This window comes from Haliaeetus albicilla, chromosome 16 (assembly GCF_947461875.1).
Source record: "Haliaeetus albicilla chromosome 16, bHalAlb1.1, whole genome shotgun sequence".
NCBI lineage: Eukaryota > Metazoa > Chordata > Aves > Accipitriformes > Accipitridae > Haliaeetus > Haliaeetus albicilla.
This window is the reverse complement of record NC_091498.1, coordinates 8658736-8686216: the sequence shown is the minus strand read 5'-3', so window position 1 is coordinate 8686216 and position 27481 is coordinate 8658736. Positions and strand designations below refer to the sequence as shown.

At 45.2% G+C, this 27481-nt stretch overlaps 2 protein-coding genes across 6 annotated transcripts in view; one reads left to right on the top strand and one right to left on the bottom strand.

The window, feature by feature from the left end:
• KDM1A (lysine demethylase 1A) overlaps positions 1–14874 on the top strand; it is a 58764-nt gene extending 43890 nt beyond the window's left edge. For 3 of the 4 annotated variants that reach the window (XM_069803460.1, XM_069803458.1, XM_069803457.1), the window contains one exon: positions 695–14874. In XM_069803460.1, the coding sequence (XP_069659561.1) occupies positions 695–880 (186 nt within the window). In that variant the 3' untranslated portion in view covers positions 881–14874. The remainder of the gene's footprint in view (positions 1–694) is intronic. The other variant, XM_069803459.1, reaches the window with a different exon arrangement.
• The window catches only part of LUZP1 (leucine zipper protein 1), a 42610-nt gene continuing 26727 nt past the window's right edge, over positions 11599–27481 (bottom strand). The window contains exons 2-4 of one of the 2 annotated variants that reach the window (XM_069803455.1): positions 23126–26405; positions 18206–18370; positions 11599–16613 (exon numbers count right to left, since the gene is read on the bottom strand). In XM_069803455.1, coding sequence (XP_069659556.1) covers positions 16575–16613; positions 18206–18370; positions 23126–26287 — 3366 coding nt within the window. In that variant the 5' untranslated portion in view covers positions 26288–26405 and the 3' untranslated portion in view covers positions 11599–16574. The remainder of the gene's footprint in view (positions 16614–18205; positions 18371–23125; positions 26406–27481) is intronic. The other variant, XM_069803456.1, reaches the window with a different exon arrangement.

Genomic DNA, 27481 nt, shown 5'->3' with positions numbered 1-27481 from the left:
TGAGAGCCCTAGCAGAGAAGGATATATTGGCTTTGGCTTTATTAAGGTTCTTTTTCTAGTGATACAAGTCATTAATAAACATAGCTATGGATAAAATAATTCTCTGCAGAGTATAATATATGAAAATATGTTTTTCTCCTACTTTTTGACACTGTCAATACTTGGTTTAGGTCTCAGTTTAAAGAGAAACTACTAACTTAAGTGAATTGCTGAAGTTTTTGTTTGCTTACTGTGCTAGAGTTCATGTCCCAGGATCAGAAACCATCATTCTTCTTGAACATGTCTAACAGTTTGGCTGTAGAGTTGAAGATACAATATTCAAATGCTTTTTTGGTATACAGCTGGGGATGTTAATCTCCCGTGCTTACCTGGTTCTGAAAGTATTGTTTTTCAAGTAGAGCTTTAATATCTTTGTATCAAAGCAACGATATTGTCAAATAATTGGAAAATATTTCCTCATATAACCATCATTACAAACATGAAACTCTCCTGTGAAATGAAAGGTGTATTTTCTTGGTAATTTGTAGGAGAGGCTAAAATATTTTTAATACAGACTATTTTGTATGCACATCTTCATGTTAATGGAGACTGTAGTGTGATTAGAGGACTTTTAACATTGTTCTTAAAGTACCTGTTTGCTGCAGAATCTGAAAGAACATGAACAAGCCTTAACAGTGTTCTCTGTTCCCTCCAGCCTATTCCTCGCCTGTTTTTTGCAGGAGAACATACAATTCGCAACTACCCTGCAACTGTCCATGGTGCTTTACTGAGTGGACTGCGAGAAGCCGGTCGCATTGCAGACCAATTTCTTGGGGCCATGTATACTTTGCCTCGCCAGCCTACGCCTGGGGTCCCCCCACAACAAGCTGCCAGCATGTAAAGAAAAGTAGAAGGTATCAGAAGAGTGACAAGACCACAGTGTTGCTGTTGTGGACTCTGGGATGAAGATATTCACGTAGTCTGTAACAGTACCTGCTGAAAGGACTCAGCCATGAGTTACTGTATAATACTTCCGTTAGAATGGCCTTACAAAAACTTACCTAACCTTCGGCTTGGCATCCTTTTACAAAATCTCGTATAGCTATTTGAAGTGTCAGTGTACACAGAATCCTTTACTACCAAGCTGGTCAGGGACTTTTTTGACTCTGCAGGTACTTTTTGAAAGGCAAGCTTATAGCTGGAGGTTTTTTAGGGTTTTTTTTCTACCTATATGTGTATTTACAGTTTGGTAATTGCACAAGGCCCTCTAGAAGCTGGTTGCTACAAATAGTAGCTTAGTGTAGAATTTATGTAAACTTCTTTGGGTTTTGTTTTGTTTTTATTGTTTTATTTTAAGGAATAATATTTTTTGACCAATTCTATTCTTACCTGGCATTTGAGAAGTTGGTGCAACTGTTTCCCTACCAGTAACAGCAAATCACACCCCTCCAAAATGGTCCATTGGCTGCTATGCCATGTGCATCCTGTTTTAGAAAGAAAGCTGGTATTACTAGGAGTGTGCTAAGCATACTGTTTTATTAAATACTTTCAACAAACAAAATGATCAGAATTGGATATTTGTAAAGTTAAAAGCTAGAAAAATTATTCCTATTTGTTTATATGGAAACAGAGTTGCCTAGACAGTAAGTTAGCTGAAGGACCTAATCTCTTGACTTCTGCACACTGCAGGTAGTCACTCTGTGTACCTGTTGATTTCATTTCTGCTAGGTTGATGAGATGATGTCGCAGCTGCCATTGTTATGCTGAAAATCACTTTGGTTTGGCTGCTTTTCCTGATATTTTTCTTCTTATTAATTCAGTGCATAGAGTCTTCCTTTCATTGCACAGAGCAGTCTTATTTACATTTAGGTCCTTTTTCCCTGTCCTTCATTCCCTGGTTAGCGTTAGATTTTTCTTATTTCTTCCAATTTTTCTCATCCTCCTCTTTCTACAGTTTATTTCCATGTCATCTAACTGTCGTCTCTGTTCACGCTGGGGTTTTTTCTACTTTTCAGTTTTTCTGTTCTCACTCTATCTGACCCCCTGTCTGTACATGTGCAGTCTGTCCCAGCTTCCTTCTGTCCTTGCACCTTCTGTTCTGCTGGAGGACCGGTACCTCCTCTAGTTCCATGCTCATCCCTCTACAATAACATGGTCCACACTTCTTCCTGAAGAAAATACACACACAAACATGACTGCAGCCCCTACTTGTTTATAGCCGTATTGTCTTTGGCCACAGACTCTCCATCTTCTAGCATCATTGCTTCTCCTGTTTTCTTGTGTCTCCTTCTTAGTAGCTGGAGATCATTCTTTCTCCTGACTATGTCTATTATCTTATGGTTGCTTTCTCATTAGATGTTGAAGTCTGAGGGGGGGGTATCTCCATAGGCAGTCCTTCCAACAAGCTGTGAGAAAGGGGAGGACTCTGATGCGGCAGGGGTAATAGTCTGTGAGGGGGCACAGACTTGAGGTGTCAGGGGAATAAGCCCATTTGAAGTGGCTGAATTTGGTGCCATGGGGGACCCTCTATCCTGAACCTCTGTCTAAGTTAGTGCTGCCTTCCCCGTATATCTAACTTGGTAAATGTTGTTGCTACTTGAGCCCTTTATTGAAGGGGGTACTCCTCAGCAACACTACTCATCCTCGCTTTCCCTTCCAGGGGACAAGACAGACTTTGTGATGGTTGGTCAGAAAACTGCCACTGAAGTGGGGCAGGAATTGGAAGTCCAGCAGGACATGGAGGAGGGGTGTCCAGGGGGTGACTTGAGAGTAAATAGAGAGTAATTTGAGACCGAAGACTCCCTACCTTATGTTCAGGTAAAAGCCTATCAGCACCACTACCCAGAGAAATCCTGATCCAGGATGAGAGGTGTGACAGGTGTTTAAAATCCACTAACAGCTGATATAGTCTCCTGGCTAGTCTGACTGAAGATGGGAAAGAGACCTGAGAGTTGGGGTGCTATGTTCTATAACCAGGCTTCCAGCCTCTATGGGTCTCCATATTTGTGGGGTCGTTTGCTATTCGGATTGGTGGTGGTGCTGTCTCTTGCCATGAGGACTGTCATCCCACTTGCTCTAGCAAAGTGTCAAAAAGTCAGGAAAGCACTTGTGGCCCACAGGAAAATAAAATAGTCCTCAACTTAACATAGCCAAATGGTGTATTTCCCAGTCAAATATCAAGCCATTTCTGCATCAGCCTATTAATATTATTTTCAGCTGCTTTGTTCTGCTTTATGTTTGTTCTGACTGAGACTTAGCGGATTATTTAGCAGGCTAATTCTGTCAAACAACACGCAGTAGTTTGTCGAAGACTTTCAAATGTAAACAAACTTCCTTTTGCACATTGCCATTGGTTTGACTGAGTGGGGCTAATCTTTCACCTGACAACCAGACTGTCCCACTTTCCCTTTTCAAAAAGACATCTGAAAACTATGACCACTGAAGTAAGAAGGTGGAGATGAAGTCCTGACAGTTCCCACCCTTTTTGAAGGTGTGCAAGGAGTTGGTGGGTGTTAGCTGATGGTGGTGATGGGCATGAGCAAAGGAATAGGAATGCCAGGAGGAGATGAGGAGGCCCTCTGACTCGATGTAGCCCATTTGTTGCTTTCAGAGTCTTCACTGGAAGATGAAGACCATGATCTGTGGCCTGCTGCACCCTGTCCTCCATTATCTCTAGGGACTCTGGACCTATTCCTCAGCCAGTCCCTGCTAGTAGGTATTAGAGAGTGAACAGCTCAGAGTACTTTCAGCTCTTAGGGGTGTTTGAGGCTCAGCGAAGACACAGATAAGGCTGTGCGGCTAGTTGCTGGACACTTCAGAGCTGCTGTGCTGCAGCTCCTGCCCTGCATGGCCCAGTTTCTCATGGTCAGTGGCATTGGTTGCGTCCTAAGCAGAGGGGAGCAGTGGCTGGGTGGAGGTCAAAGACTGCTCCCTCTATTCTGGTTGTATCCTGTGGAATTGCTGGGATGGGGGGTGGAGTAAGCTTGGGGGGAAGCACTATCACCCCAGGGCCAGCTGGAGACCTGGAAAAGGTGGCCTGAGCACATAGTGCTAAGTCAACTTAGTGTTGGGGTTCAGCTCTGCCAGGCCATATGGTGAAACTGCCATTGTTTGTCCAGGAGCAGGATGGTCTCGCACTCTTTGCAGCACTACCAGTGTGTGATATTCCTTGAGCAGGTACTCTTCCAGCAGTTAGCAGCTCTTACCCCACTGCTTCTGTCGTCCCAGGAGTGCTTTCTGCTGTACCTCAAATGGTGGCTTCAAGTCCAGACTATCAATGTATGTGTTTAGGAGCATATTGCTTTCTGCTCCCTGTGCCAAGGTCTGTTAGATGGACCTTTTGTCTGACCCATAATGGCTGGGTTTTTTTAAGTGCTGTCTCTGCAGTCTTCCTACCCCTGTGACCTACAGAGGAGGAGATGGCATTGTAACTAAATGGGTCACCAGGCCCTCTTCATCTCAGCGTCCTCCTTCATGGTGTAGCCATTCTTCCCCTTGCTGCTGTTTGCCTGCCCTAACTTCCCTGTAGGGATTGCCTGATCTGTTTCAGTAGATCAGGGATAACCTTTATCACAGATTTGAGGCTGCTGGGCACAGTCACAAAAACTTGTGATCAAGTCTGGTTGCACCTTCTATAGCGTACCTTTCCACCTATTCTCAGGGACTTGCCACTTCTCGCTCTGCTCCATGGGCAGGTGAATTGCATTTCTGACAACAAAACTGATTGGTGCCTATTTTGGAAAGAAAAATGTTCTTCCTTAGTTGGACCTCCCTTTCTGTACTGAAGATTAAGGGCCACAGTAATCTGCCATGGGGTTCTAAATCCTGAGTGCACACATTGCCTAGTCAGATTGTGATTTTGGATGGGATGAATCTGCAGGAAGATTTGCATTTCTCAGTTCTCCAGATGCCTGTGTTTTTGACAGGTGCTAGCATCTACTTTGCAATAAACTACTGTTAGCTCAGGGTCTTTGTGTACAGTCTTTGTATGGAATTCAGAATATTTGCTATGGTCTTGCCTGTAGTGGAAATTAATTGCAAAGCATGGGTTTTCCCTGTTTCGCTATCTTAGTAATTGACTGGATCATAAACCTAGAGGAACAACTTCACTGGAGTGATTCAGGTTTTTTCTTATTAATCTTTTCATCTGACTAGGTCTCTTGCTATATTTCTAAAAAAGTTCAACTGAGGGTATTATGGTCAACAAGGTGCTCAGAGTTCATCTTGCAGTCTTCAAGCCATGAAGTGGCTCCATAAAGTGAGGTGACTAAACTTAATTTATTTGTATACTTCAGATTCTTTTTAAAGGTGGTGATAATTCCATGAGTTACTTTTCCCAAAAATGTTTACCAAAAGAGAATTAGATGCCATGGGCTGATTTGTTTTTGAGTTCGCTGCTTTTACCAATGATTTTTTTGCAGTTTCCAATGTATCTAATTTCTGAAGGTGTGATTTTTTTGTTGTTGTTGTTCATTTGGAAGCAATATTGAAAGATACAGGAGATGCTTACACTGACATTCTTCCCTAAAGCACACAGATATTACAGAACTATTGGCATGCTTCCAGACCTTATGCTCTGGGTGATACCTGCATCAGCTGGATAAACACAAAAAAACCCCACAAGTCGCCTTTAGAGAGGTCCGTGGAGAGTGAAAGCATCCTTTTAATTACCTGTGCATATCAGTCATGGAATGTGTCTTATCCAAAGAACAAATTTTCTTAAAATTAGGGGGTTTTTCCAGCTTTGCCAATTTGTCTGCTAAAAGCTCTTGCTTCTCTACAGAGTCTGTTGGCTTTTATTAGCAAAGCTCCTACAGCGCTTGTGGAGTCTGTCCGTTACTTCCAGGCACTAATAGGCATCCAGTCAACGTGGTGTTTAGAAATTCCCTGGAAAACATCAATCACAGAGGCTGAGAAATACAATAAAATATCCAATGCAAATATTGATGTTAGGAATGCAGCCCAGGCTTCACCATCCTGCACTTCTGTGTGCGCAGCATCATCATGTTCTTAACATACACACATAGATAACGGGGCAGAGTAGCTGACCAAATTCACTATCACGCATGGTGATATGGTACTGGGAGCCTTAAAGTCATATGAAGGGTGGCCATGCTTCAAAGAAACAAAGCAGACATATTTTTACTGTAGCTGTAGGTTCAACCTTTCTGTGTCTTGCCCAATGAATCTGTAAGAAAGGCTGACATCTAGACTGGCCTTTCTTCAATTATATTAATGGGCCTGTTTATACTTGGAATAATTTTTGTAGTTTCTCATGCAAATACTGTCTAGTTTAGTACATACTTCATAAAATAACAAGCAAAAAAAATAGCAGCAGGGTGACTTGTTCAGAAGCATCCAGAAGTGCTATTGAGCTGAAGAAATCACTTGCCATGTTCATGCTATATCAAAATATTAGAGGTGGACTCAGCTGTACCAGTAAGTGCAAACTTCAGACTGCTGCCAAATAAAAGATGTGCAAAGACATTTCATGGAAGATTTTGCAGGAAGAATTGTGGTAATGTTTGAGATACCTACTTAGGGTGGACTTTATCTCACCTAACCTTATACATTTCCTCTGCACTAGTTGTGTAGACTCCCTCCAGCCACATTTCTCTAGAGAAACTCATTATGTCCCTGTGTCCAAATCATTTCAGGACCTTTGAGTCTGTTAATTAGGTCTTTGAGTTCTGGTAATACAGGACCTACATCGAAATCTTTCTTACTAGTATGTGGCCACTGTGCCATGCTCACAGACCTTGGGTATTGTTACTGCAGTTGTATATCAGCTCAAGGACCTTCTGGAGATGGCTTCTATTTACCACTTCCATGTTCCAGACCCAGCTCACAGCTTTCCACTCTTGCAGAAATGCTTTGGATATATCCTATGCTTGGGGGTCTGCTGTCTCATGGGCCCAAAAGTTTGGATCTCTGTTTTACCGAATTGTTTGTTGGTCCCCATCAATGTTGTGTTAATTACACCTCTCCGTGAAGGGACTTCTGCTCACTGTTATTCTGTTGTTCTCTTTTCTAGACAGTGTATCGCCACACCCCAATAACTTTAAGGCTATTTCACTTGAACAAGGGTAGATTACCTGTTTTTTAGACTTCATGCTTAAAAGACAGATACCTTGGCATGCCAACCCAGCCTGGATGATAAAGTAGTTTTTCCATCTATGGGTTCGTGCCTTTCAGAAGCTCCTGAATGCAGTTGTTTGTGGAGAGGTCCTAGGTACTTGTCTCTTTGCAGAGATCATCTGTGTAGGTAACCATTTGTTTTAGATTGCAGTTATCTGAGTGTAGTCTGGCTGTAAGCACCTCATGGCAGGACACCATAATCCCCAATAGTGGTGCTCAGTGTGTCTGTCCTTCCACACAGCTTGTGCAGCATTTTCTCCGTACCTGCACCAAATGCTGCTCCTCTGCTTGAGCATCTGGTAATTAGTGCTAGATTTTGCAAATGGTGAAATTATTGTTTGCTTTGCTTCCAAGCCACCCCTGGGTAGCTGCACCTATGTGGAATTGTGTTTGAAGTTACCCAAGGTTAGAAGAGACATGTGGACCACAACCACCTGAAAATGGACACTACTTACCCAGGTGTTGTATGATATATGTACTCTACATACTCAATACTTATCCTTCTTTTTCCTCACAGTCCCACATAATTTTTTTTTCAGGTTTTTTGTTAAGCTTTGTGTGCTCATGGCTTAACACATGGGGAGGTTCAAGTCTCAGCCATGATTCACTGTTATAGGACAGAAATTTCTCCAATCTCAAGTTCTTGGGCAGAGTTAGAACTGATGTTTGGACAACATACTTCTGTCCTTAGTGACTTTTCCTCCCTCACAGAATTGTATCCTCACTACTGAGTAACACATAAAGCTTGTCAAATTGCTCAATTTGAATGTTTTTTCCTGATTCACTGAGGATACTTCAGCTTGGTGGTAAGCATGAAAAAATACTACTGCAACTAGCAATGTATGTATAAGACTACCGAATTCCTGTTCAGCAACAGAAGCCAACTTTTTCTGTAGCCGACAATGATGGGAGGATGTAATTCAGAACTGAGTGTGACTGGAGTACTTAATGTACTCCATTTGCCTTCAAGCCTTACACCCTACCTGATGTTTCACGTGTGCCCCTTAGCCCAAAGGGGCTGGAAATCTCACCATCTCCTCAGTACTCTATGCAGTATCTTCCTGCTGTGTTCCACTGTGCAGTTGGTTTGGGTCAGCACAGGAGGAAACATGCTTTTTGAGTGCGTAAGGATTTAGGATATTATTTACCCAGGCTTCAGGGTGTTCTGGTTGGTATGATCCACCCAGCATTTCCTCATGGTTGAAGTGTGAAGAGTTTGGGCACTGTGCCTGTTTTCAGAAGCAGCTGTGATGTTGCAGCTTTTGAAGAAAACAGGATTCCTATTTATTGGCAACTCATCGTAGTTCTGGAGGTAGCTGGTCCATTTGAGGAGACAGGATAGCCAAGCTGCTCCTGAAGGGAGGTCCTGGAATCTGGCCTGGGATGGGAAGGGCTGCAGCTGGTAAGATCATCGTGGGCCTGGAAAAAACACCAGCTGAGAACACGGAGCTAGCGCAGATGTTTCATGAAGGAAATGGTAAGGGATGATTTTGTCCTAGCCTTCACCACCCTCTGGTTGTCACGTTCAGCCTACTTGGTTTTTGTTTCATGGTTTACCCTGTACAATCCCAGCTTTGGTGGATGAACCATAGGAGCATCCTGGATGGGAGCTTGAAGTTAATGGTTTCAACTTTATGGCTAATCCAGGCCTAGTTCTGTCATTGCTAGGAGGATGTTGGTTTATTCTCCACGGCATCATAACTGAGGTGATTAGTCCCAGATACGCAGAGGCGTTACTCATGGTGCACCAGAGAAGTGAGAGCAGTGTTGGGCACCAGTCTGGGTCAGTAAGAGTTAATGTCAAATATATTCACTGACAGGCAGTGTTGGGGCTTCCTATGCAGAAGGAAACAGCTTGTGCTCCCAATAATATGGTGGGTTTTAAGGAAGATAAGGGGAGTCCTCGGTGCCTGAGTAAGGGAGTGTTGCTAAGGATGAATGAAGTTGTTTGGCTGTGGCCATCCTGTTAGGGGGCTGGAGGGAAAGGGGGCTGAAGGGTTTGCCTTCATGTTTGTGGTGTAGGGAGGTGATGGGGTTGTGGTCTGTGAATAGGAGCCACATGATGTATCTTGGCCTTGAAGTCCCAAGAGGGGCTTGGAGCTGAGCGAGTGCAGAAGAGTCCAGGGAGGCCTTGGACCAAGTTAGGTGTTTCTCTTCCCAAGCTCTGCAATGGCAAAGCCTCAGCCTCCTACTTGTTCATTTATTTCCTCCTGACCCAACTGCATTCTTGCTTGTGTGAGCCTGTGCTTCAGTAGGAGGGTGCCCTTCACCCTTCTGCCCCCTTGCTTTACCCTGGTCTGCTAAGGCCTAACAGATGTTGGCTTGAGTCCTCAGCAAGCTGAGGAGAATGAACAGAGACCTTCCCTTTCCTGTGGTGTCTAGGCCACCAAGTGATACAAAATACAACTGCTTTATCTGGTGGTGGTTTTGAAGGGAAATAGCTCTGGCTGCTGTGCCTGACTTCATGCCATCTGTGTGCTTGGATAGTGTGTAACAGAGATGTCTTTGGGAACTGAAGGGTCTATGTATCCTTAAACCTTGTTTCCATAACCTGATGACAGCTGCACAGAATTCCTGTGCAAGTTGAATGCAGGTAACTTGAAAACAATTGTGTATGTCCATCTGTGCAAATGCCAAAAGCAAGGAAGTAAGTCTAGGTTTCAGATGCCTTGGATTAAAAAGCATGTTAATAAAGATTGTTAACAGGATAAGCACACTGGGAAGCTGATGGAAGGAAGGCTGTTGGTGGGAACATGAGTAGCTGGGCAACAGGCAGGTAGCTGCCCTGTGCCAGTGAAAAGTGATGCTGCATGCTAAAGGCATCCAGAGATCGGTGGGACTGGCTCGAGTTGGGTGGGTGCTCCCTACCTGTCTACAAGGGTGGTGAGCATTAAGGACTTTCTCTGATTGGAGTGGTGGTAAAGGTGGTAAGCAGATCAGTTTGCAAGGTCAGGAAACACAGTTAAGGGGAGCCGTCAGCTGCCTCTGTAGCTTGGGTAAATAGTGCTTTGGATGTGATGCCAGAGTTAAAATGTAAGACACTACTTAGACTTCTGTGAGTGGCTGATCATGAACCCACGGGAGCAGTAGCAATGCTTGATCTGGGCACGGGCAGCATGCATGATCTGGCTCAAAATCTCACCAATAAAGATGATTTACAGCAGCAACCTTCTCACATGTACAACTAAAGCAGAAAGGTTTGCAGCTGGAGTAATAAGAGAATACACTTGTTTGTAGGCAACACGAGAGGACTACTTAAACCCACCAAAGCAAGTAGATGTGACTGATCAAAAAGAACAGATTAAAAACGGCTTCAGAAAGAGTCAAGATTCATGGCTAAGCAGCAATGCTTTGGTAGGTGGGCCAGTAGTCCAGTACACCTACTATAATGTCCTGACATAGGAGTGGTGAGCCTGGCCTTGAATCACAAACAAGGAAAAGAACCACCCTGTGGTACATGCTTAAGGTGTTGGTAGGGGGGAGACTTAGAGCAAATGTGGAAGCTATGGAGTAACTCTTCACTTACACGTTTACAGATCTCTGCTGTCCTTAGCAAGCCAGACACAGCAGCATTTGTGTTGTAGTTACAGTAATGGTTAAGAGCTGAAGAACCACCTCTTTAGTGATGTTCAATAGCTGCCTGTGTAAACTGGGATAGAAAGGGGTCTCAGCCAACCCAAAAGTCAGTTTTCTTAGATATTTAACAGAAGGAATCTTTGTAGGACTTCACCTCTAGTTAGAGCTCTACCCAGGGAGGAACAGCTGAAGTGACAGCTATGGATGGCTCCTAAAATGCCAGTCAAAACTAATAACCCATTTAATAGAGCTACTGGAAATGCATCCAGTTTTGCAGTCAAACAGAATAAACCAGATATAAGGAAAAGAGCTTTCTCCAATATAGTGTGGTGCCCAGAGCCCCTTACAAATCAACATACTTCTCTCCAAATGACATGGTTATAGTCACAGGGACTTGTCCTGCATATGGTAGGTGCTAATTGTACCTGCATGTGCCAGAAAGTTAGGAACTGTGAAAGAGACTTTGCCACTGGTACTGACCTCTATATCCTCCAGCTTCTTCCAGGAGATGGCCAATGGATCTTGGTTCCATTACAATCTATATTGGCTGAGTCAAGGAAATGTAATGAAGCGGTGGCTCATTTCCCTCTGTAGGAAAGCCCTTCCTCCAACCTGCTCTCAGCAATGCCAAGTCCAGGTCATCCAAAGTGGAGAGTGGCTGTGTTCAACTTGATTTGCCACGTGTGTCTGCACTGTCCATATCTTAAATGCAGCCTAGGAATGGATATATGAGATCAGCCTGGATATAGGCAAAAACCTAAGAACAAGGTAGTCAGACTCAGCACTAACACACAGTGCTGCAGAGTGCAGCTGCCTCAGCACTTCACCAAGGCAGATCAGTACCTCTGAGTAACGGACACTCTGCAGGCATTCAGCCAGAGCTATAAATACCACATCACAAACATGTAAAAAGAGAAGTTTTTATTGGTTATATACTGTAGAGCTGACAGTGTTCGAATCAGGAGAGACATGCAGATAAAGTGTCTGTTTACATTTGGCATGCAGACTAAGAGCACTGTGGAACTGGAAGGAAGTGAGCACCATCTGTATCCACTGCATGGGCAGCCTGGGGAGGAAAGAGCTGGCTTCCCTCTACTGAGCATGCTGAGACAGGGAGAGTTTTGAGAGGGTGAAACAGTGCTGATAGTTCTATTGGACACAAAGTTTGGTTTAGGGAAATAGGCAATACTGTAACCCTGGAAAATTTGCTTAACTTGGATGAGTCTGTGATTATGAAAAGATTTCTTGCATTATTTGTCTTCTAACTAACTAAGCTGCCCCAGCCCAAATATATGTCTGCAAATACAAAAAAATAGATTTATTCTCTTAAAAATACATTCCATGCAGCCTGGAGTGCTGCTTCCCCAAGGCAGGAGCTTGTGCTGCATGCTGGGCAGCCTAGGAAGATGATCCTTTTGGTCCTTAGGTTACTGACCATCAGAGGCATCTGCAAACAATGGCTTCACGTTTCATCACATACAGAGCAGTCCACTGGAGGCTGACATTGGAGCAGTGCTTTGACCACTCCAGTGATGTGCGAGGGTGGCAGAGATGAGGTCTCCTATATTACAGATGACACCAACGTGCCTATTGCTTCAATCTGTAGCTAGGAAATGCTCGTCAAGTGTCTCTTGAAGCACCAAGGTGCGCCACCCTGCCCTGTGCTTCCTGCCCTTTTCCTTTTCTGGAGGTACCATCTGCAGGAGGACTGTGGGTCTCTCCTCGTCTGTGTCCCCTGAGCTGCAGTTTGACAATGCACAGCACTGGTGGTTGCACTGCAAAGCTGTCACCCCTCCATGCCACCCAAGCAGCTGGAGAGGCACTGCTCTGCGTGCTGCAGTGGTGTTTCTGGACACAAAGGAAGCCACTCCATGAAGCAGCAAGCTGCTGACCCCTCAGGCTGATGCCAGCCATTCTGGGGAAAGCCACTGGCTGTCCAAAAGGAACCAGCATCTCCGTTTCCTTGGGAGAAGTGAGCACTGACACACTTCCTCTATACAGCAAATACATTTACAACTTTGGAATTACCCGAGTGCTTGATGCACAGCCTCACGGCATCATCAAGCCCACTGGAAAGCCTGTTATATTTATATGCTAAAATTACAAATACTTCTTCAGTGATGGCAATATTTACACATAGACTCTATTTTACAGCTGTTCAAAAAAAGTGTGCAATTTGAGTAAAACACATCGTGTTTCCTGAAGTCATTGCTATAAGTTTAATAATACAATCAGCTCCTATTGCACTCATGATTAGAGGGCGTGGCCCCTTTCAATTTTAAGGAGGGTTTTCTTTCTCAGATTTAATCTTGGTCTGTGGTAAGAACAACCCAGTGTACAGTTACTGAGTGACACCTGTGTTCATTATTTACAAGCAGTGAGACTGAGTCTAGAGCAAGAGTTCAAGGTATGTGCTGTAAAATATTGAACAAACCACTGAGGCAGCTGAAAAAAGAGACGTCACCTGTGAGAAACATCTGAGGAGAGCAGACAGTGCCAGAAGAGCTGTATTGCTGGGTCAGTAGCTGGGGCTCCTGCTGCATGCTGTGAGCTGGCCGAGCAGCAGGGTAAAGCTGCCTGGTTGCCCATGGCTAAGGAAAAGCCTGGTCCTGGCTGACAGAAGGGGAAAACCAACAGCTATTGCTGCTGGTGGTTTTTCCCTTGCACTTCAGACATGGAGTTGCATTACTGGGGTGAGCTGTGGGGTTGAAAAGCTGATGGGTAAGCCAGAGTTTTGTGGGTAAGTACAAGGAAGCCTGTGTTAACCTAACATGTCGTGTTGTAGGGATGCAGAGCTTTCCTGGCCAGGACTGAAGCCAGTTCCCTTGGAAGGAGTTTTGGAAGCACCATGCTAAGCTGGATCCATGCCAAGAACATGAGATGGAGAGGGCTGGTGGATGTGTTTGGGTACACAAGTGACCTGCGGGATGTGGACCGCTGTCCTGCAGCAGAACGGGGCTCATCACTGGGAGGAAAGCTATACACTCAAAGCGATCCTCATCTTCAGGGTGTATGTGCTGTCCGGCTCTTTGTAAAAACTAAGCTGTAAGTCCAGCAGTGACACAGGGCAGGGGGGAGGCCCTCCTAAATACGCTGCTTCTCTGAGAGACTGAACTGCAATGCCAAGCAAGTCGTCAGCAGCAGTTCTTCCACAGTGATTGTAACTGGGTTTATATTATATGGCTGGAAAGCTGCTTAGCAGCAGGTTTGGGAATATAAACAGAGGTAAATAATTACTGTGATATCTGAAGAGGCAGGTACATGCTAAGATGCCTCCAAGATGCAAACTCCCAGGTTAAACAAGCAGGTACTGCAGAAGGCATTTTGGGCCATTTGCTGCAGAACGGCTACACTGCCTCAGAGGGGTTTTTTTGCAGCAGCGTCTCCTATGCAACACATGGAAGAGGACCTGAGGCAGCATACTTAGTTTTGAAGGGAAACATTTTCTTTAACATGAAAATAAGGGCAAAGAGTCAGAACGTAGCATCCTGAGGCTGGCAGAGGCTAGCAAGCAAGCCAGCCCCATGAGAGCACTGCTGAGATGTGGCACTTCTGGTCAGGCTGCAATTCTGTTTATTAGCTGTGGAAAGCCTGGAAGATTGAACAATGAGGTAAGGGAAGATGATGCCATTCAAGCAATCGATCTCAGTAATCTTTTTTTTGTGTGGTGGTGATAGTTGTGATCGTGCCATACAGTTAACCTCTGAGCAAAGCAGGGTGCTCAGGGTGGATATTGCAATTTCACAGGCTTTTTAAAAAAAAAATAAATCCATTGTGGTTTCAAATTGCAAAATATGCATTAATTTTCAATACTTCCTGATAAACATGGGGCAGGGGGAGGCACTTCAGAAATCTGAATTTAACTTCAGAGTTTAAGCTTCTTTCACTTTTAGTTTGGATTTTGAGTTTAAAATTTTTTTCCTATTATACTTGATATATTTATCCCATTCTGTACTAATATTGCCATGTCATGAACTGGTGATAGCAGCTGATATAATTTATATTAATATAATTTAAGATTATTAGAGCTGCCACATCATACTAATTTAAAATCATTAGCTTTTTGTCTTGTTATGCAACTTGACACTTATACACGTCATGAAAAATAAAAGAATAAAATGAAGGGTTAAAAATACAAATTTGGGAAACCATCTAAAAATTGCAAAAGGAAACACTTTTTTTTTTTTTTTTAAATTTCCCTTCCTCCAGGCAATCTTTATTAAAAAAAAAAAAAAGTCATTGAAACACTTTCCTTTTTTATATAAATGTTTCCATAGATATTTTCCAACTGGCTCTGTTTTCTTGATTCATTTGCCTCTCAGAATTGAGGCATATAATTCCAAGGGAGAGGGAGGAGATACAGCGTATAATGTGCATGTACGGATAGTCACATGCGCACTACTGTGGTAGCTGCTTGTCTGGAAGGTGGATGTGGGAATGAGTGTGGAGTGTAACTCAAGATATGGGAGCTGCTGGGTCATAGCTGTTCCCACAGCACCTCCAAAACAAACCTCTTCCCTTCTGCAGCACTGTCCTTGTCCCTCCACAGAGAGGGGCGTCTGTTTTCAACAGGCAGAAGAAAGCACTGGGGGAAGTCAGTGGTGTTTGTGTACAGGACAGGAAAACTGTGGGCCAGCTCTGCAGCTGCGTGGTGGGATGTAAAGGAGTGGCAGGGCTCTGACTGTGTGAGCCAGATGCAATCACCTTGCTTCAGGCAGATGCTGCTCCAACATCTGAGCACCTCTTGGAGCTGCAGCGGGCAGTGTCTCCCCTGACAGTGATGACATCTGCACTCGGTGGCCTGTGGGCACTGACAGGGTGACATACCTCTGTATTTGAAGCAGTCTCTGATCATACCTGGGTCCCAGCCACGGTAGATGGGGTGGTCCTGAAGAGGGGCACAGACCGAGGCTGCCTAGATAGCCATACTGGCGCTCAGCTTAGGGTCCAATCCTGCTGTCTCCACCCTGTTTTTGGAAGGAATCAAGGACATTCTGCTTGTCTGTGAGGAAAAGCACTTGTTTCTTTTTCCTTTAGAGCTCAACTGCTGAGAATGAGCAGCAGAGTTGGTGCCTGCAGAGCATGATGGGCATCAAGTTTCAGGTAAAAAAGCACCCCAGTCCAAGTCAAGAGGAAGTTTCACTGCCGTGTGAACTGCTGTTGGTTTGGCTCAGTGGATGAGTTCTTGGTGCAAGATCTCAGCTGGTGATCAGTAGGTCATGCAAAGCTTGTTGTGGAGACTGACAGCAATAGGGAAGAAACTGCTTCTAAACAACATTTTCTGCTCTCTTTCCCTCTTATGTGTAAGCAACCAGTGGGGAATGGTTTCCTCCTGCCTAGAGACAGAGGGTACTGGCAACACAGGTACTGAGGTGACCACAACCCAAGCCAATAAGGGTGTATTGGGAGAAAGCAAACTCTCCCTAGGAACTGTAAGCTTTCAGTTGTGGAGCCGTGTAGGACTGCTGTCATGGGCTGGTGGACTGTAGTCACAAGGATACTTCTGGGATCTTGTCTAAATGCAAGTGATTAACAAGAAGTTCTCTCTTGTCCAGGGAGTACCATCATTCAGAGTGGCTATGCAAGTCAAGGTTTCCATACGGAGACAGACCTATCATCCTATGGAGAAGATTAAGATTGCAGGTACAGAGATGAGAAGTGGGAGTCCCCTGAGCAAAGTCTCTGCAGCTGCCTCTTCGGCAATGAAGAAAAAGAATTCACTGGTAAAGCTCCTGTACCTTGCAAATCGCATTAGAAAACTGGTTTCAGGCTAGCTGAAGCCTCCCAAGAGGTTACAAACAGGTGTGACGCCTGTGAGCTTGGTACTGTCCTGCCTCTTGCTCCACTGTGCAGCGTGTCCATTGAGTGGAAAGGAATACAACTCATCTCCGAGATGTTGTCCGGCAGGCATGGAAAGCACCCTGTAAGAGAGAACCCCACAGCATCACAGACTGACCAGAACTGGCAGCTGCCTCTGGCAGCATTTTTGCTCTGGGGAAGAGTATTGTGATTGCCCTTAGGCCATCCTAAAGCCCATCAGGATCCTATCCCGATGGTGGGGCAGAGGAGAGCAGCGGCAGGATCAGTTTGGAAGATACAGGCTCCATCAGAGTTTACAGTGGAGTAAGCCCAAAACAGAATGACCCGGCCCTGCCCCACAGAGGCAGGGTCTATTATCTTTTTTTATACTGTAGCATACCTTGCACCCACTTCCACACCCAGCACGTGGATCTTGCAAGTGAGATGCACACCACCTGACAACACAGAGGAGATGGAGCTGATCTAATGTCAGAGCACATCTCCATATGCAAGGTGTTCAGGCTCCTGTTACAGTCAGTGGAGGTCTGGGCAAGACAGAAGATCCAAATGATGGTGTGTATGGTACAGGGACCTGACTTTACCCAAGTTTTTATTTGCTGTTGACCCAGTCTGTGCAGACAAAGGAAGCACAGCACAGCCTCAGGTACAGGAGTCTGCATATGGCCAGATGAATGTCACTGTGGGTAACACCTCTTGGTGACCACACAGAGCATCACTGTGATGTCCCTTTCTTCAGCTACCAAGGACAGTGTGAGTTCACTACTCTCTACTGCAAACATTACCTATCTAAATGCCAGTCTGCAAAGCTCATCCTGGACCACATTCCTCTGGGCTCTTAATTTTGTGCAACTTCACCAAGAGGCATGACTATGTATGGCTCTCAGCTGCCTCACGGCAGTCCTGCTGCTCTCACATCAAGACTCAGCAACTCCTGTGCACATCCAGTAAGATACACTGATAACAGGTTTGAGGTCTTAAGATATTTCCTGCTGTGGGTGATCTATAAATGGAAAGATGCACTTTGCTCTGGGCAGCTGCGCAGGCAAAGAGGGAATGCCAAGAGAGGAAGAAAGTCTTTTATACAGATATAAGCATGGCTGTGCTCCTAAGAATTAAAGTCTGCCTGGACCCCTATCTCTTCTGAAGGGACCCCCCTGTGAAAAGGCTAGAATACAAGTTTTTCATAGTCACTATAATATAGGCCTTTTTCTACTTCTTTCTGTGTCCAGAAAGATGTGTTTAAGAGCAGCAGGTATGTAGCAGCAGACAAGCACCCTAGTACTACAGCAGCCAGCTGAAGCAGGTAAGTTAAGAGCTCTGATTCTGTCTCTCCAAATGTTTTTGTTTCCAACCCTGATTGTCCAGTATGTGCCACAGGATGACTAGAGGCAGTGCCTCTTATTCCCTGGAGAATGTTTTTAGCCATAAAGCTAGTTGAAACAAGAACTGGTTTTTAGAACAGAAAAATAAGGTAGTACTTTTTTACCGGTATAGGAAAGGAGTAGAATGATTTACCAAGGCAATACAGTAGACACTATACCTCTGGGCAGTGCTAATGTAAGACTGGATTTCTCATAAAAGATTTACATTCATTTTGGGCAAGTTCTCCAAGTTATGTTGCTGGGAGGTCAGTTCAGATATTGGCTTCTTGCCTTGTAACTCTCTTTTCTGGATGGCCCTTGAACTCACATACCTGCTCCTCCACTTGGAGACCCAGTGGTGCATGGGGGTTGGATTCGGGGTCCTGCAGCTCCATCTTGGTGGCTGGCCTTTTCCCTGGTGTGTCAACCTGTGAGAGGTACTCAGAAGAGCCATATTGTTTTCTTCTGGAACTGGGCGCAAAATCTTTGCTTTCATCCTGTGCAAAGGAAAATAAAGAAGGCTGGGACTCGAGGACTATGAAAGGGTCTGGAATAGCACTAGGTTCCTGGTCCTGGGTTTGCAGTGCGAGGTGCTGGCTTGAGTCGCTTTGGCAAGGAGGGACTTGGGCCACAAGGCCAGCTCTGACATGTCCTCACTTATGTGCTATTTCATAAAGATTTTTTTTTTTAAACCAGCCAGTAATTTTAATCCAAGTTATGGATGCAGAGTCTTCTGTTCAGCTGACTGACCTGTGCACAAATCTGTGCTCAACCTGCATGGCTCGCTGGGCCCAGAGTGCTTGTATCCATGACGGACTATCAGCAGAAAATCCCATGGTTTAGTGACTGAAGCAGTTTCTTAGAAGTATTAACTCTGAGTTCTACCATGGGTGGGGGGTGGCCAACAACCTGAATGTCCCATTTTCTTGGCAATGAGGATGTGGTATGGGAGTGTCCTACACTGTTTTCCTGGTATAGGCATCTAAATGGCACTTTTAAACTCACTAATGTTTTCTTGGAATGTTGGCAGAGACATTTATAGGATCATACCCTTTGATTCAGATGCCTACGGTCTGCCTTAGGGCTGGTTGGGGCACCTGTGTCTTTTACTGAGGCAGTACCCTGCTGTGAGTCATGAGGGTGAGGAGTCCCTGTCACCCTCCAGCTCCCCAGCAGTGCTTTTGCTGTTGCTGTCGCTGGCTGGAAAAACCTCCTTATCCACAAGTTCCAGCACACTGTAAGGTACCATCATGTCAACATCAGAAACAAAACAAATCATGACAATGGTGAGCTTGCAATAATGTAATGAGCTACTGGGCAAAGCGCAACAGCTGCATTGTACTCCTGAAGGCTTTATCAGCTCTGCTCACTTTGGGGATGGCATTGTGTTTGCTGAAAAACGCAGTGCACAGCCCTATGAAAGGGCTGTGGGCACTGGTGGAACAGATTTGGTCCCTGCCCTGTGGCAAAAGGGATAGCAGGAAGGGAGAGGCAGCAGCCCCTGTGCCTGGCAGAAATGCATCTGTGAGATGGACACCAGGCTTTGATGGCCTCCCAGAAAGAAGCTGTGACATCTGGTGGGTCTGGATAAGCAAACATCTGCCCTGAGCTGGCCCCACTGTGGATGACATCCAGCAAACACTGGACCTGACCTCCCCCTTGTGAGATGTGAGCAGCAGCAGCACCTTGGTGAATAGCCACAACACAGGGACAGGTCCCACAGGGACCTCCAACCAACCATGGGCCAGAGATAACCATGGTGGGCCAGGCTGCTCATAAAACTGAGGTGATAATTTTAATTTAGTGAATGGCAGTAATCTTGGTGGACCTGGACAGCTTAGCAAGGGCTAGGCACCTCTGTATTTCTGATACAGTGGTTGTCTTTAGCGACAAGGCCCCTGGGTGAGCATATAGGACCTCCATCCCCTTGGGCACCTGACAGCGAGCATTCTGCTGTCAGGCAGCATGAATTTATGAGTAGCAACCCAAATGCACTGGTCTCAGAGAGTTTTGTAGGTAAAGAGCTGAGCCAGGGCTATCAGGATGGCTACCCCTGATGTGTTGGCGATGCAGACCAGTGCCTCCTGGTATGGCACCAGAGCCAGGTCCATGTGAAGCGCAGCATGCTCCATGGCACCCCAAAGGACAATTAGCTAGTCACTGACAAGCATCTGGGAAGCTGCTCTGAACAGGCTGTGATCCCCAGGATTCGCACAAAACAGAACAGAACCCTTGGACAAAGTTAACTAAGGTCCAAGGAAAGATGAGAACACTAATGTAGCATAACTACTTAAGTAGAAGCTTATGTGGAGTCAGCAAGGGTGAAATGGTGATGGATGCACTTTATATTAGTCCCTAAAGCAGAGAAGGGGCGAGAGGCAGGACATCCCTAGATACTGTCAGGGAGACTTTTTGATGAGACCCACCCACTATAAGAAGATATGCATAGCTTCACTTGAAGAAAAGCCTACCTTTAGGTTTTTACCTAATTCATGCAGCACACAGCCCAGCTCCAGTCATATTAATGTCACAGCCACAAGAAAAATTAATTAAGTGCATTCATTTTGCATTGCTGCCTGCTTGTCTGCTCGCTGCCTGCCAGTGGCTTTGGACTAATTTGGGCATTGCAAATTTTCAGCAAACATCACACCAGAGAAATACCAACTTCGTTATCTGAAACACAAGCCCAACAGAATGACTGCTTGAGGTCTTGCATCTCCTCAGGGCTCCTTATGGGAGCCTGAGAAAGGCTGGCTGCAAGCACTAGAGGGAGCTGGTCCTCAAGCTGTAGCATCCATCCAGCAGCACCTATTGCTTTCTGGGTCTCCCAAAGCAGCGCTCCGAGGAGCTGCTGCTTCTGTAGCACAAGTATGGTTAAGAGCTGCCGATACCTCAAGTAGCTTCATTAGGGACATTTGCCTACATCGGCCGTGCAAAACCGGAAGGCTGAAATTAGACCTTGTGCCTTGGCATCTTGCAAGAATTATTTCCAGGTGCTCAGTTTGGGTCTATCCTGAGGGCCAGGCTGAGGCAGGGGCCGAGCCTCCAGCTTGCTATAGCTTCCTGCTGTGCTGCAGCAAATGGTCAGACATCATGAGTATTTCATGGAGGAGAGGAAGATGTATTTTGGCAAAACTAGCACAGACCCTGTGTTTCCCAAACAGGATTCTTAAGGCAATCTCAGACTTTGGATAGCGGAGCTGGGAAGAGGTGACAGTGATGCCTTCACAGGAGAGCTGAACATGCAAAGTTAGCACAGATCAGTGCCAAGCCTTCTGCCAGAGAAATAGCTACAACTTTATCTGAAACACAAATCCCAGCAGAAATAGACTGCTTGTGATATGAGGCATATTATAAGCCTGAAGATACCCTTCAAAGGCAGATACTTTGGTTTTTTTCCAAGGGCATATGCAATAATTTGACCTGCCCAAATACATAAAATTTGGTATAACATCTGGTATATCTGTGTATCTGCAGTCTTTTGGGGTAACTTCATGCTCCTCATTTACAAGATAAAAATATACTTAATTTATGACCAAGAATTCAGATTTGTGACTATGTGGTGTGTGTGATTTTATTTCAAAGTATGATGCACAGAGATACCTAACTCAATACTCAACAGCCCTGTATGAACTAACCACACGGTTGCTTTCCTGACTGTTTGTCACTGCAGATGCAGGCAAGGCTGGAAGACAGCTAATTCATCAGGAATACCCAGGATGACCATGCAGAGGTCACATTGCTCTGTCAGGTACATTTCAGCTGCTGTTGTAGGCACACTGCATAGCTAGCAAATTTGATCTGACAGTGACCTTGAGGCCATCCGCAGAACATACTGCAGAGCTACACTCAGCCCTGGGTGGTGGACTGCTAGAGGGAAGATGGGAAAGAAATATGTGAGTGCTCGCTCTTTAGGGCTCCATGACTGGTCACACATGAGCCCAGCTGCAAATGGAGACCTCTTCAGCTGTGAGACTCAAGGTCGTGGGTGCTGTGAATTCAAACTCCTGGGATAAAGGGAAGCCCAGGGATTGATTTCCTGTTGCCCAAGCATATAAGCTGCCATTATGCAAAAGGACAACCTCAGTCATGTCAGTTCTGCCTGGACTCATGAATGAGAAGTACAGACTTGACTGTGACCCACGAGTAACCCTGGCCAGGGAGAAGATGTATTTCCAGTGTCTAAATGTAGCTGGAAGGCCAACCTGTACTTCGTAACACCAGGCAACAGACTCTCTGCAAAGCAAAGCAATGATGTAAATTCTTCTGTGCTTCTCATTACCAGAGAAGGGAAGAGAAGTTTTGCAAATGTAAAACTCCTTTCACATCTTCACCACCTCATTTTTGTCAATGCCAGAGTCATTTGGTTATGAATCTGTCCCCTCTGCCACCAGCCCTGTCAGATTACTCAGCTGGTCTCCTCCCGGAGACTGGCAATGGCAGCAGCTGCTTAGAGCAGCTCTAAGTAAAGAGCAGAGGCAGGAGCTGCAGCAGGAACTGGTATGTGGTTTAATGGACTGGAGGGGCACTTGGTGCGAGTGAGCTTGCTTGAAATATGCTGGAACCTGCAGCTCCTGTGGCAAGTATAGCTCACCAGACCAACTGTCTGCGTATGTCAGCCCAGCTTTGAGGGACTCCCCTCACTGGTACTAGCCAAAGGAATAGGAAAAGAACACAGCCATCCCTGTGGCTCTTGCTTCTTTTCAGGTGGCATATTGACACAGACCAAGAAGGGAGCAGCCCTGTGTAGCCAGCCACCACTCATCTGTTTAGGAGATGCCTGGGAAGCATTTCCAGACCAGGGTCTAGTTACACATGGGGAAACCGTGCAGTTCTTACCAAAAGGTGCTATATCTCTACAGCTGCCATTAGAGCTACAGCTCTGCCCTATTAAAATCTGCTCATTTCGATCATTTTTTCATTACTGCTCCAAGTTGACAGTGCCATGCAAAGCCACTCTGAAAAGCACACCATGTCCTACATAAGCTGTGACTATGTCTTCTCTGATCTTGGCAAGACGAAATGCTACTTCATAGTTATTCATATGGTATTACAAGACCCAAGCAGATAGATCCAATTTCAAGAAGTCTAAATAGGGTACTTCATATACAAGAAGTATAGCAGGAGCTGGGAGAGGGCAGCACTTCAGGAAATAAGCTGTAAGAATTTAAAATCAGGCACCCTACAACTAACAGGCAACTTGGAAAAGCTCATCAACTGAAAGAGAAGAGTGTTTGACATAGGATACTTACAGGTAGTGTGGTCCGGTGCCAAGCAGAAGCTGCTGTAGGATCACTTGCATAGCTCCTGCGTGTCAACAGTTCAGACGCACTTAAGTTACTTTTGGTCCTTCGGGACCCCAGTTCAGGAGCACTCCAGGAATTAGCTGTGGCACTGGTCCTTGCTGAGGTCTGCTCCAGGGAGTTTGTTCTTGTACTGTTCCCTTCCATTTCTGAGAGGTCCACTGAGGACCTACACATGTTTGTAGTAATGGAAGCTGCGCTTTTCTCCACTTTGGTTTGAGAGTCCTCCAGGGAATGTAAGCCTTGTCTTGTTCTCCAGGAACTTCTCACAGTGACATGTTTTGTTTCAGATGAAGCTGCATCTGAAGAGCCATGGCTCTTCCAGCAGATTGTCTCTGAAGGTGGCTCACAGTTGTTCCTCTCCGTGAGTTCAGAAGTCTTTATCATAAAGCTGCTTCTGGAGACCACTGTTTCTGCTTTACTTCTCGGTGCTGCCTCTCCAATTCTGTCTGTCTCAGATAATTTCAGAGCACTTTTATTAATCGATATCTCGAAGGGTGTGGGGAGATTGTTTGTTATTGGTGAAGGCTCATTTGGAGCAACTATGATGTTGCTGGTGGTAACATGCCTTTCCTTTGCTGCTGTATCTCCACTGGTCCTTGAAGTTGTTGGCTCAGAAGGGAAGATTGTGATGCTGCTTGTCATTTTATTTGTTACCATTTTAAAAACAGACTTCTGTTTTTCTGACTCTGCCTCAGAAACAGTCCCTCCCATGACTGCCTTCATATCCTTTTCAACAATTGCAGGTTTAATGACAGCTTTTGATCTCAGAGCTTCTCTTGGGCTGAACGACCTTCTGGATTTAAATCCTCCAGTGCTGGCATCTGATGGTTTTATACACTTGGTGGAGTCTTCATCATTTACAGTGTTTTTGTCATTTTCAAAAAGTGATGCTCTAAAAACTCCCCTGGAGCTGGAGAACTGCTTGGAACTGACTTTCTTCCTTGTCTCAAAATCTGACTGAGTGATTGGTTTTTTGCTTCTTCCCGATTCTTCATCTGAATTAAGTTTTTCCTGGTTACTCCGGATGGTTTTGGAGTCCATTTTTAAGCCAGCATTTACATGATCCATTGCTGAAGTTGAAGACTGCTCTGTGTCTTCTTTATCAAGACCTGTGAGAACCTGCAGGATGTCTTCTTGACTCCTGGAGCGATGGGAACGCTTTGTTAGTGTTGAAGGCTTTGCACTTTCAAGTGATGTGTCTGTGAATTCTTTTTCCTGGGAGATTATTGCTCTTTTAGCCCTCCCCTCTGAGGGCTGTCTGTGTGATGCAGCAAAAGTGTTCACTGCTTCTGCTTTAGAGCCAGTGGAGTCCAATGCCGACACATGGGATGAGAGGTGGCACCTGTATGCTGAAGCTGTGCCGTTGGAAGACGTGTGATTACCCCTGCCAAGCAGCGTGTCTCCCGAGCAGTCACTGACTTCTGCCTGACTTGTTTTCAGCTTCTCGGCCAAAGAAGCCACTGATTCTCCCTTGCTTGACTTTTCATCCCGTGCATCAGCACCAGTTTGGCAGTTGCCACGGAGCACCTGAGATGGCTTTTCAGCCTTGGATCTTGGGCCTGTGTCACCAACAGGTTTGGAAGGTGCTTTCCAAGATTTCTGCTCCTGTGCAGCAGGAGGATATCGGCTGAGGACAGACGGCTGCTCTTTTGATCTCTTCCCCTCATTCTGCGTGATGCAGCCTTCCTTCTGACCAGAAGAAAAAGTGGAAACTAAAGATTTCTCTTCCAGTCTTTTTGTATCTGTCACAGCAGTGTCTGAAAGGGCAGATGCACCAGATGCTTTTCCTGCTTTTCTGTTCATTAAGCTTGGACTGGGCACCTGCTTACCACCGTGGCTGTAGCTGTCATTACTGACAGAGAAATCTCTGTTCCTTACTCTTTCCCGGCGCTGCTGCGGTGAGAGCTCCCTTGACTTGTGCTTGGCAGCTGTCAAATCAGCCATGACACCTCTGTATTTAGGTCTGTCATGTTTTCCCCTGCTAGAAAAGCTTGTATCTTCATTTTCGACCTCTCCATTCTCCATATCTTTCTGTTTCTTTATTTGCATTTTTATTTCTTCTAGCTGACCCGTTAAGAGTTTGTTTTTATTCTGTTCACTCAAATAACTGTCTTGCAGGTCATTGTTTTTGGCTCTCATTTTTTTAAGTTCTTCTTCTAAAGATTCAAAACGTTTGATCTGAGTTTTAAGTTTCTCAATTTCTTGGGTGAGATCTTTCACTTTGTTGTCTTCCTGATTTTTATTCTTTTGGTTTTCTGATTTATTCCTGGTTTCATTTTCTACATGTTTCAGGTAATCCACACTTCCCTTCCTCCTGGACTCCTTAGAGGGCAATGCAGAAGTCAAGTCATCTTCAATTCTCAAATCATTTCTGTCCAGGAGATTATTTGATGACCTTTCTAGCAAGTTGGATGCATTTCTAGTTTGATCTGCCCTATTTAGTTTATTGTTTTGTTCTAGTTTCTGAGTTAGCTCCTGGATTATTTTTTCATTCTGCTTTTCTCTTTCATTGAAATGTTTTCTTTCAGTGATAAAGCTCAGTGCTAAGGATTTCAGTTTTTCTAACTCGCCCGTTAAGCTCTGCTCAGTTTTATCCAGCCTGTCCTCAGATGCTTCCAGTTCTTTCACTTTCACTCTAAGTATTTCTAATTCTGTAGATATCTTTTTGGTCAAGTTCTTTTCTTCATTGAGGCTAAGACACAGCTGTGTACAGTCGTTCTTGCTCCTGCCAAAGGCCTCCTCCAGCTTCTCCAGCTCTGCCATTCTCCTCTGAAGGTGTTCAATTTCTGACTTCAGCTCTCGGGTGAGGCTCTCTTCCTCTTCAAGTTTTTCTTTCATTAACCGGCAAAGCTCTTCAGCCTTCCTAATTTCTTCATCCTTGCCTTCAATCTTCAGCACTCTTTTCCGCAGGGCTTCAACATCAGCCAGCATGCTGGAATTGCTGCCTTCTGTCTGGATAACTTTGTCCTGGAGGTCAAGCAGCTCATCCTCTGCTTTCTGCAGATTTTTAGTTGCTTCCTCCAGTTCATCAAGGCGGCGACTAAGACTCTGCAATTTGAATCGTAAGTGCCGATTTGACGTTTCCTTGTAACCTGTAAATTCTGCCATGTTTATTTTTTATTCCTTTTAGGTGAAAGCTTTGCTTAGTCTTGGTGAATGGTGTGGTCTTTAACACCTTGTGTATTCCTGGTATGTTACTGTTTCTTTGAAAAGAGGCAGTCTCACCCTGAAAGAAAAAATGTTTAAAATCAATATAAGAGCTCAGAATATAAGTATTCTCAATGTATAAGTTAGACTATAAATGTTTATATAAATAACTTTTTAATTAAACACATTTTTGAGTGCTATATTAGGAGAAATGAAACTGTGAAGAAGAGCCACAGTTCATTTACTTTGGTTACAGAGGGTTTCCAAAAATAGCCTGTTCCAAATAGCTGAGGGAAGGAAGTGCCCTCCTCTGCTGGTCTGCACAGGTGGTGTGTGCACAACCAGCAGACCTTCATCCCAGTGCTCAACAGTCAGTACAAGCTGCCTACTTGCAAGCTCTTGGGCTGCGGAGGTTCATGCATGTGTAGGACTCGAGTCACTGTGCACAGACACGTCCATGCAGCAGACACCTCTCTTTTCAGCACTGCACCAGTGTCCTGAAGATGCCTTAGAGATGAAGATTCAGGAACCATAAACAAGATCTGGAAACTAGAAAATGCAACCCCCAGCCATTTGGTGGCCACTGAAGATGGGGTAAGCCCCCACACACCTGGCTCGCAGATGGAAGGTGTGAAATCTGCTGCACTTGGCACTGCCCATCACTACCAGTATTTCTCCTGCAGCCCAGGATGCTCGGCAGAAATCTTCACCTGGTTTGTAGTCATATCCAAGGACACTCTGCTGGTGGAGTTTCAAGTTTCTCCCTCCTGTTTCAAGAGCTGTTGTTGCCCTCAGCTGCCACCCACTCACCCACCCAGGAGATGAGGAGTTGCAAATGCTTTTACCTCTCCTCTTCGCTGCCGCTGACGATGAGCAGTGATTATAACACATGGGCACCCTCTGATGCACTGAATGTAGATCTCTTCCCAGCTCGGCTCAGAGGTGGCAGGGCTTTTTTTTTAAACAGCCCCTCTGTGCTTGGCAGGGAGTAGCAGGGATGGGGGACCTGAGTGGGCCAGAATGGCTGCTGGGAAGATCTTAAGTCCCTCTTTGGCACTCAGCATTAGCATCATCCTGTCCTGGGCACATCCCCAACATGTGAGAGGGCTACTGCAAACTTCAGGGGAGGGGAGTGACTGCAGCTCTTTGACCTGC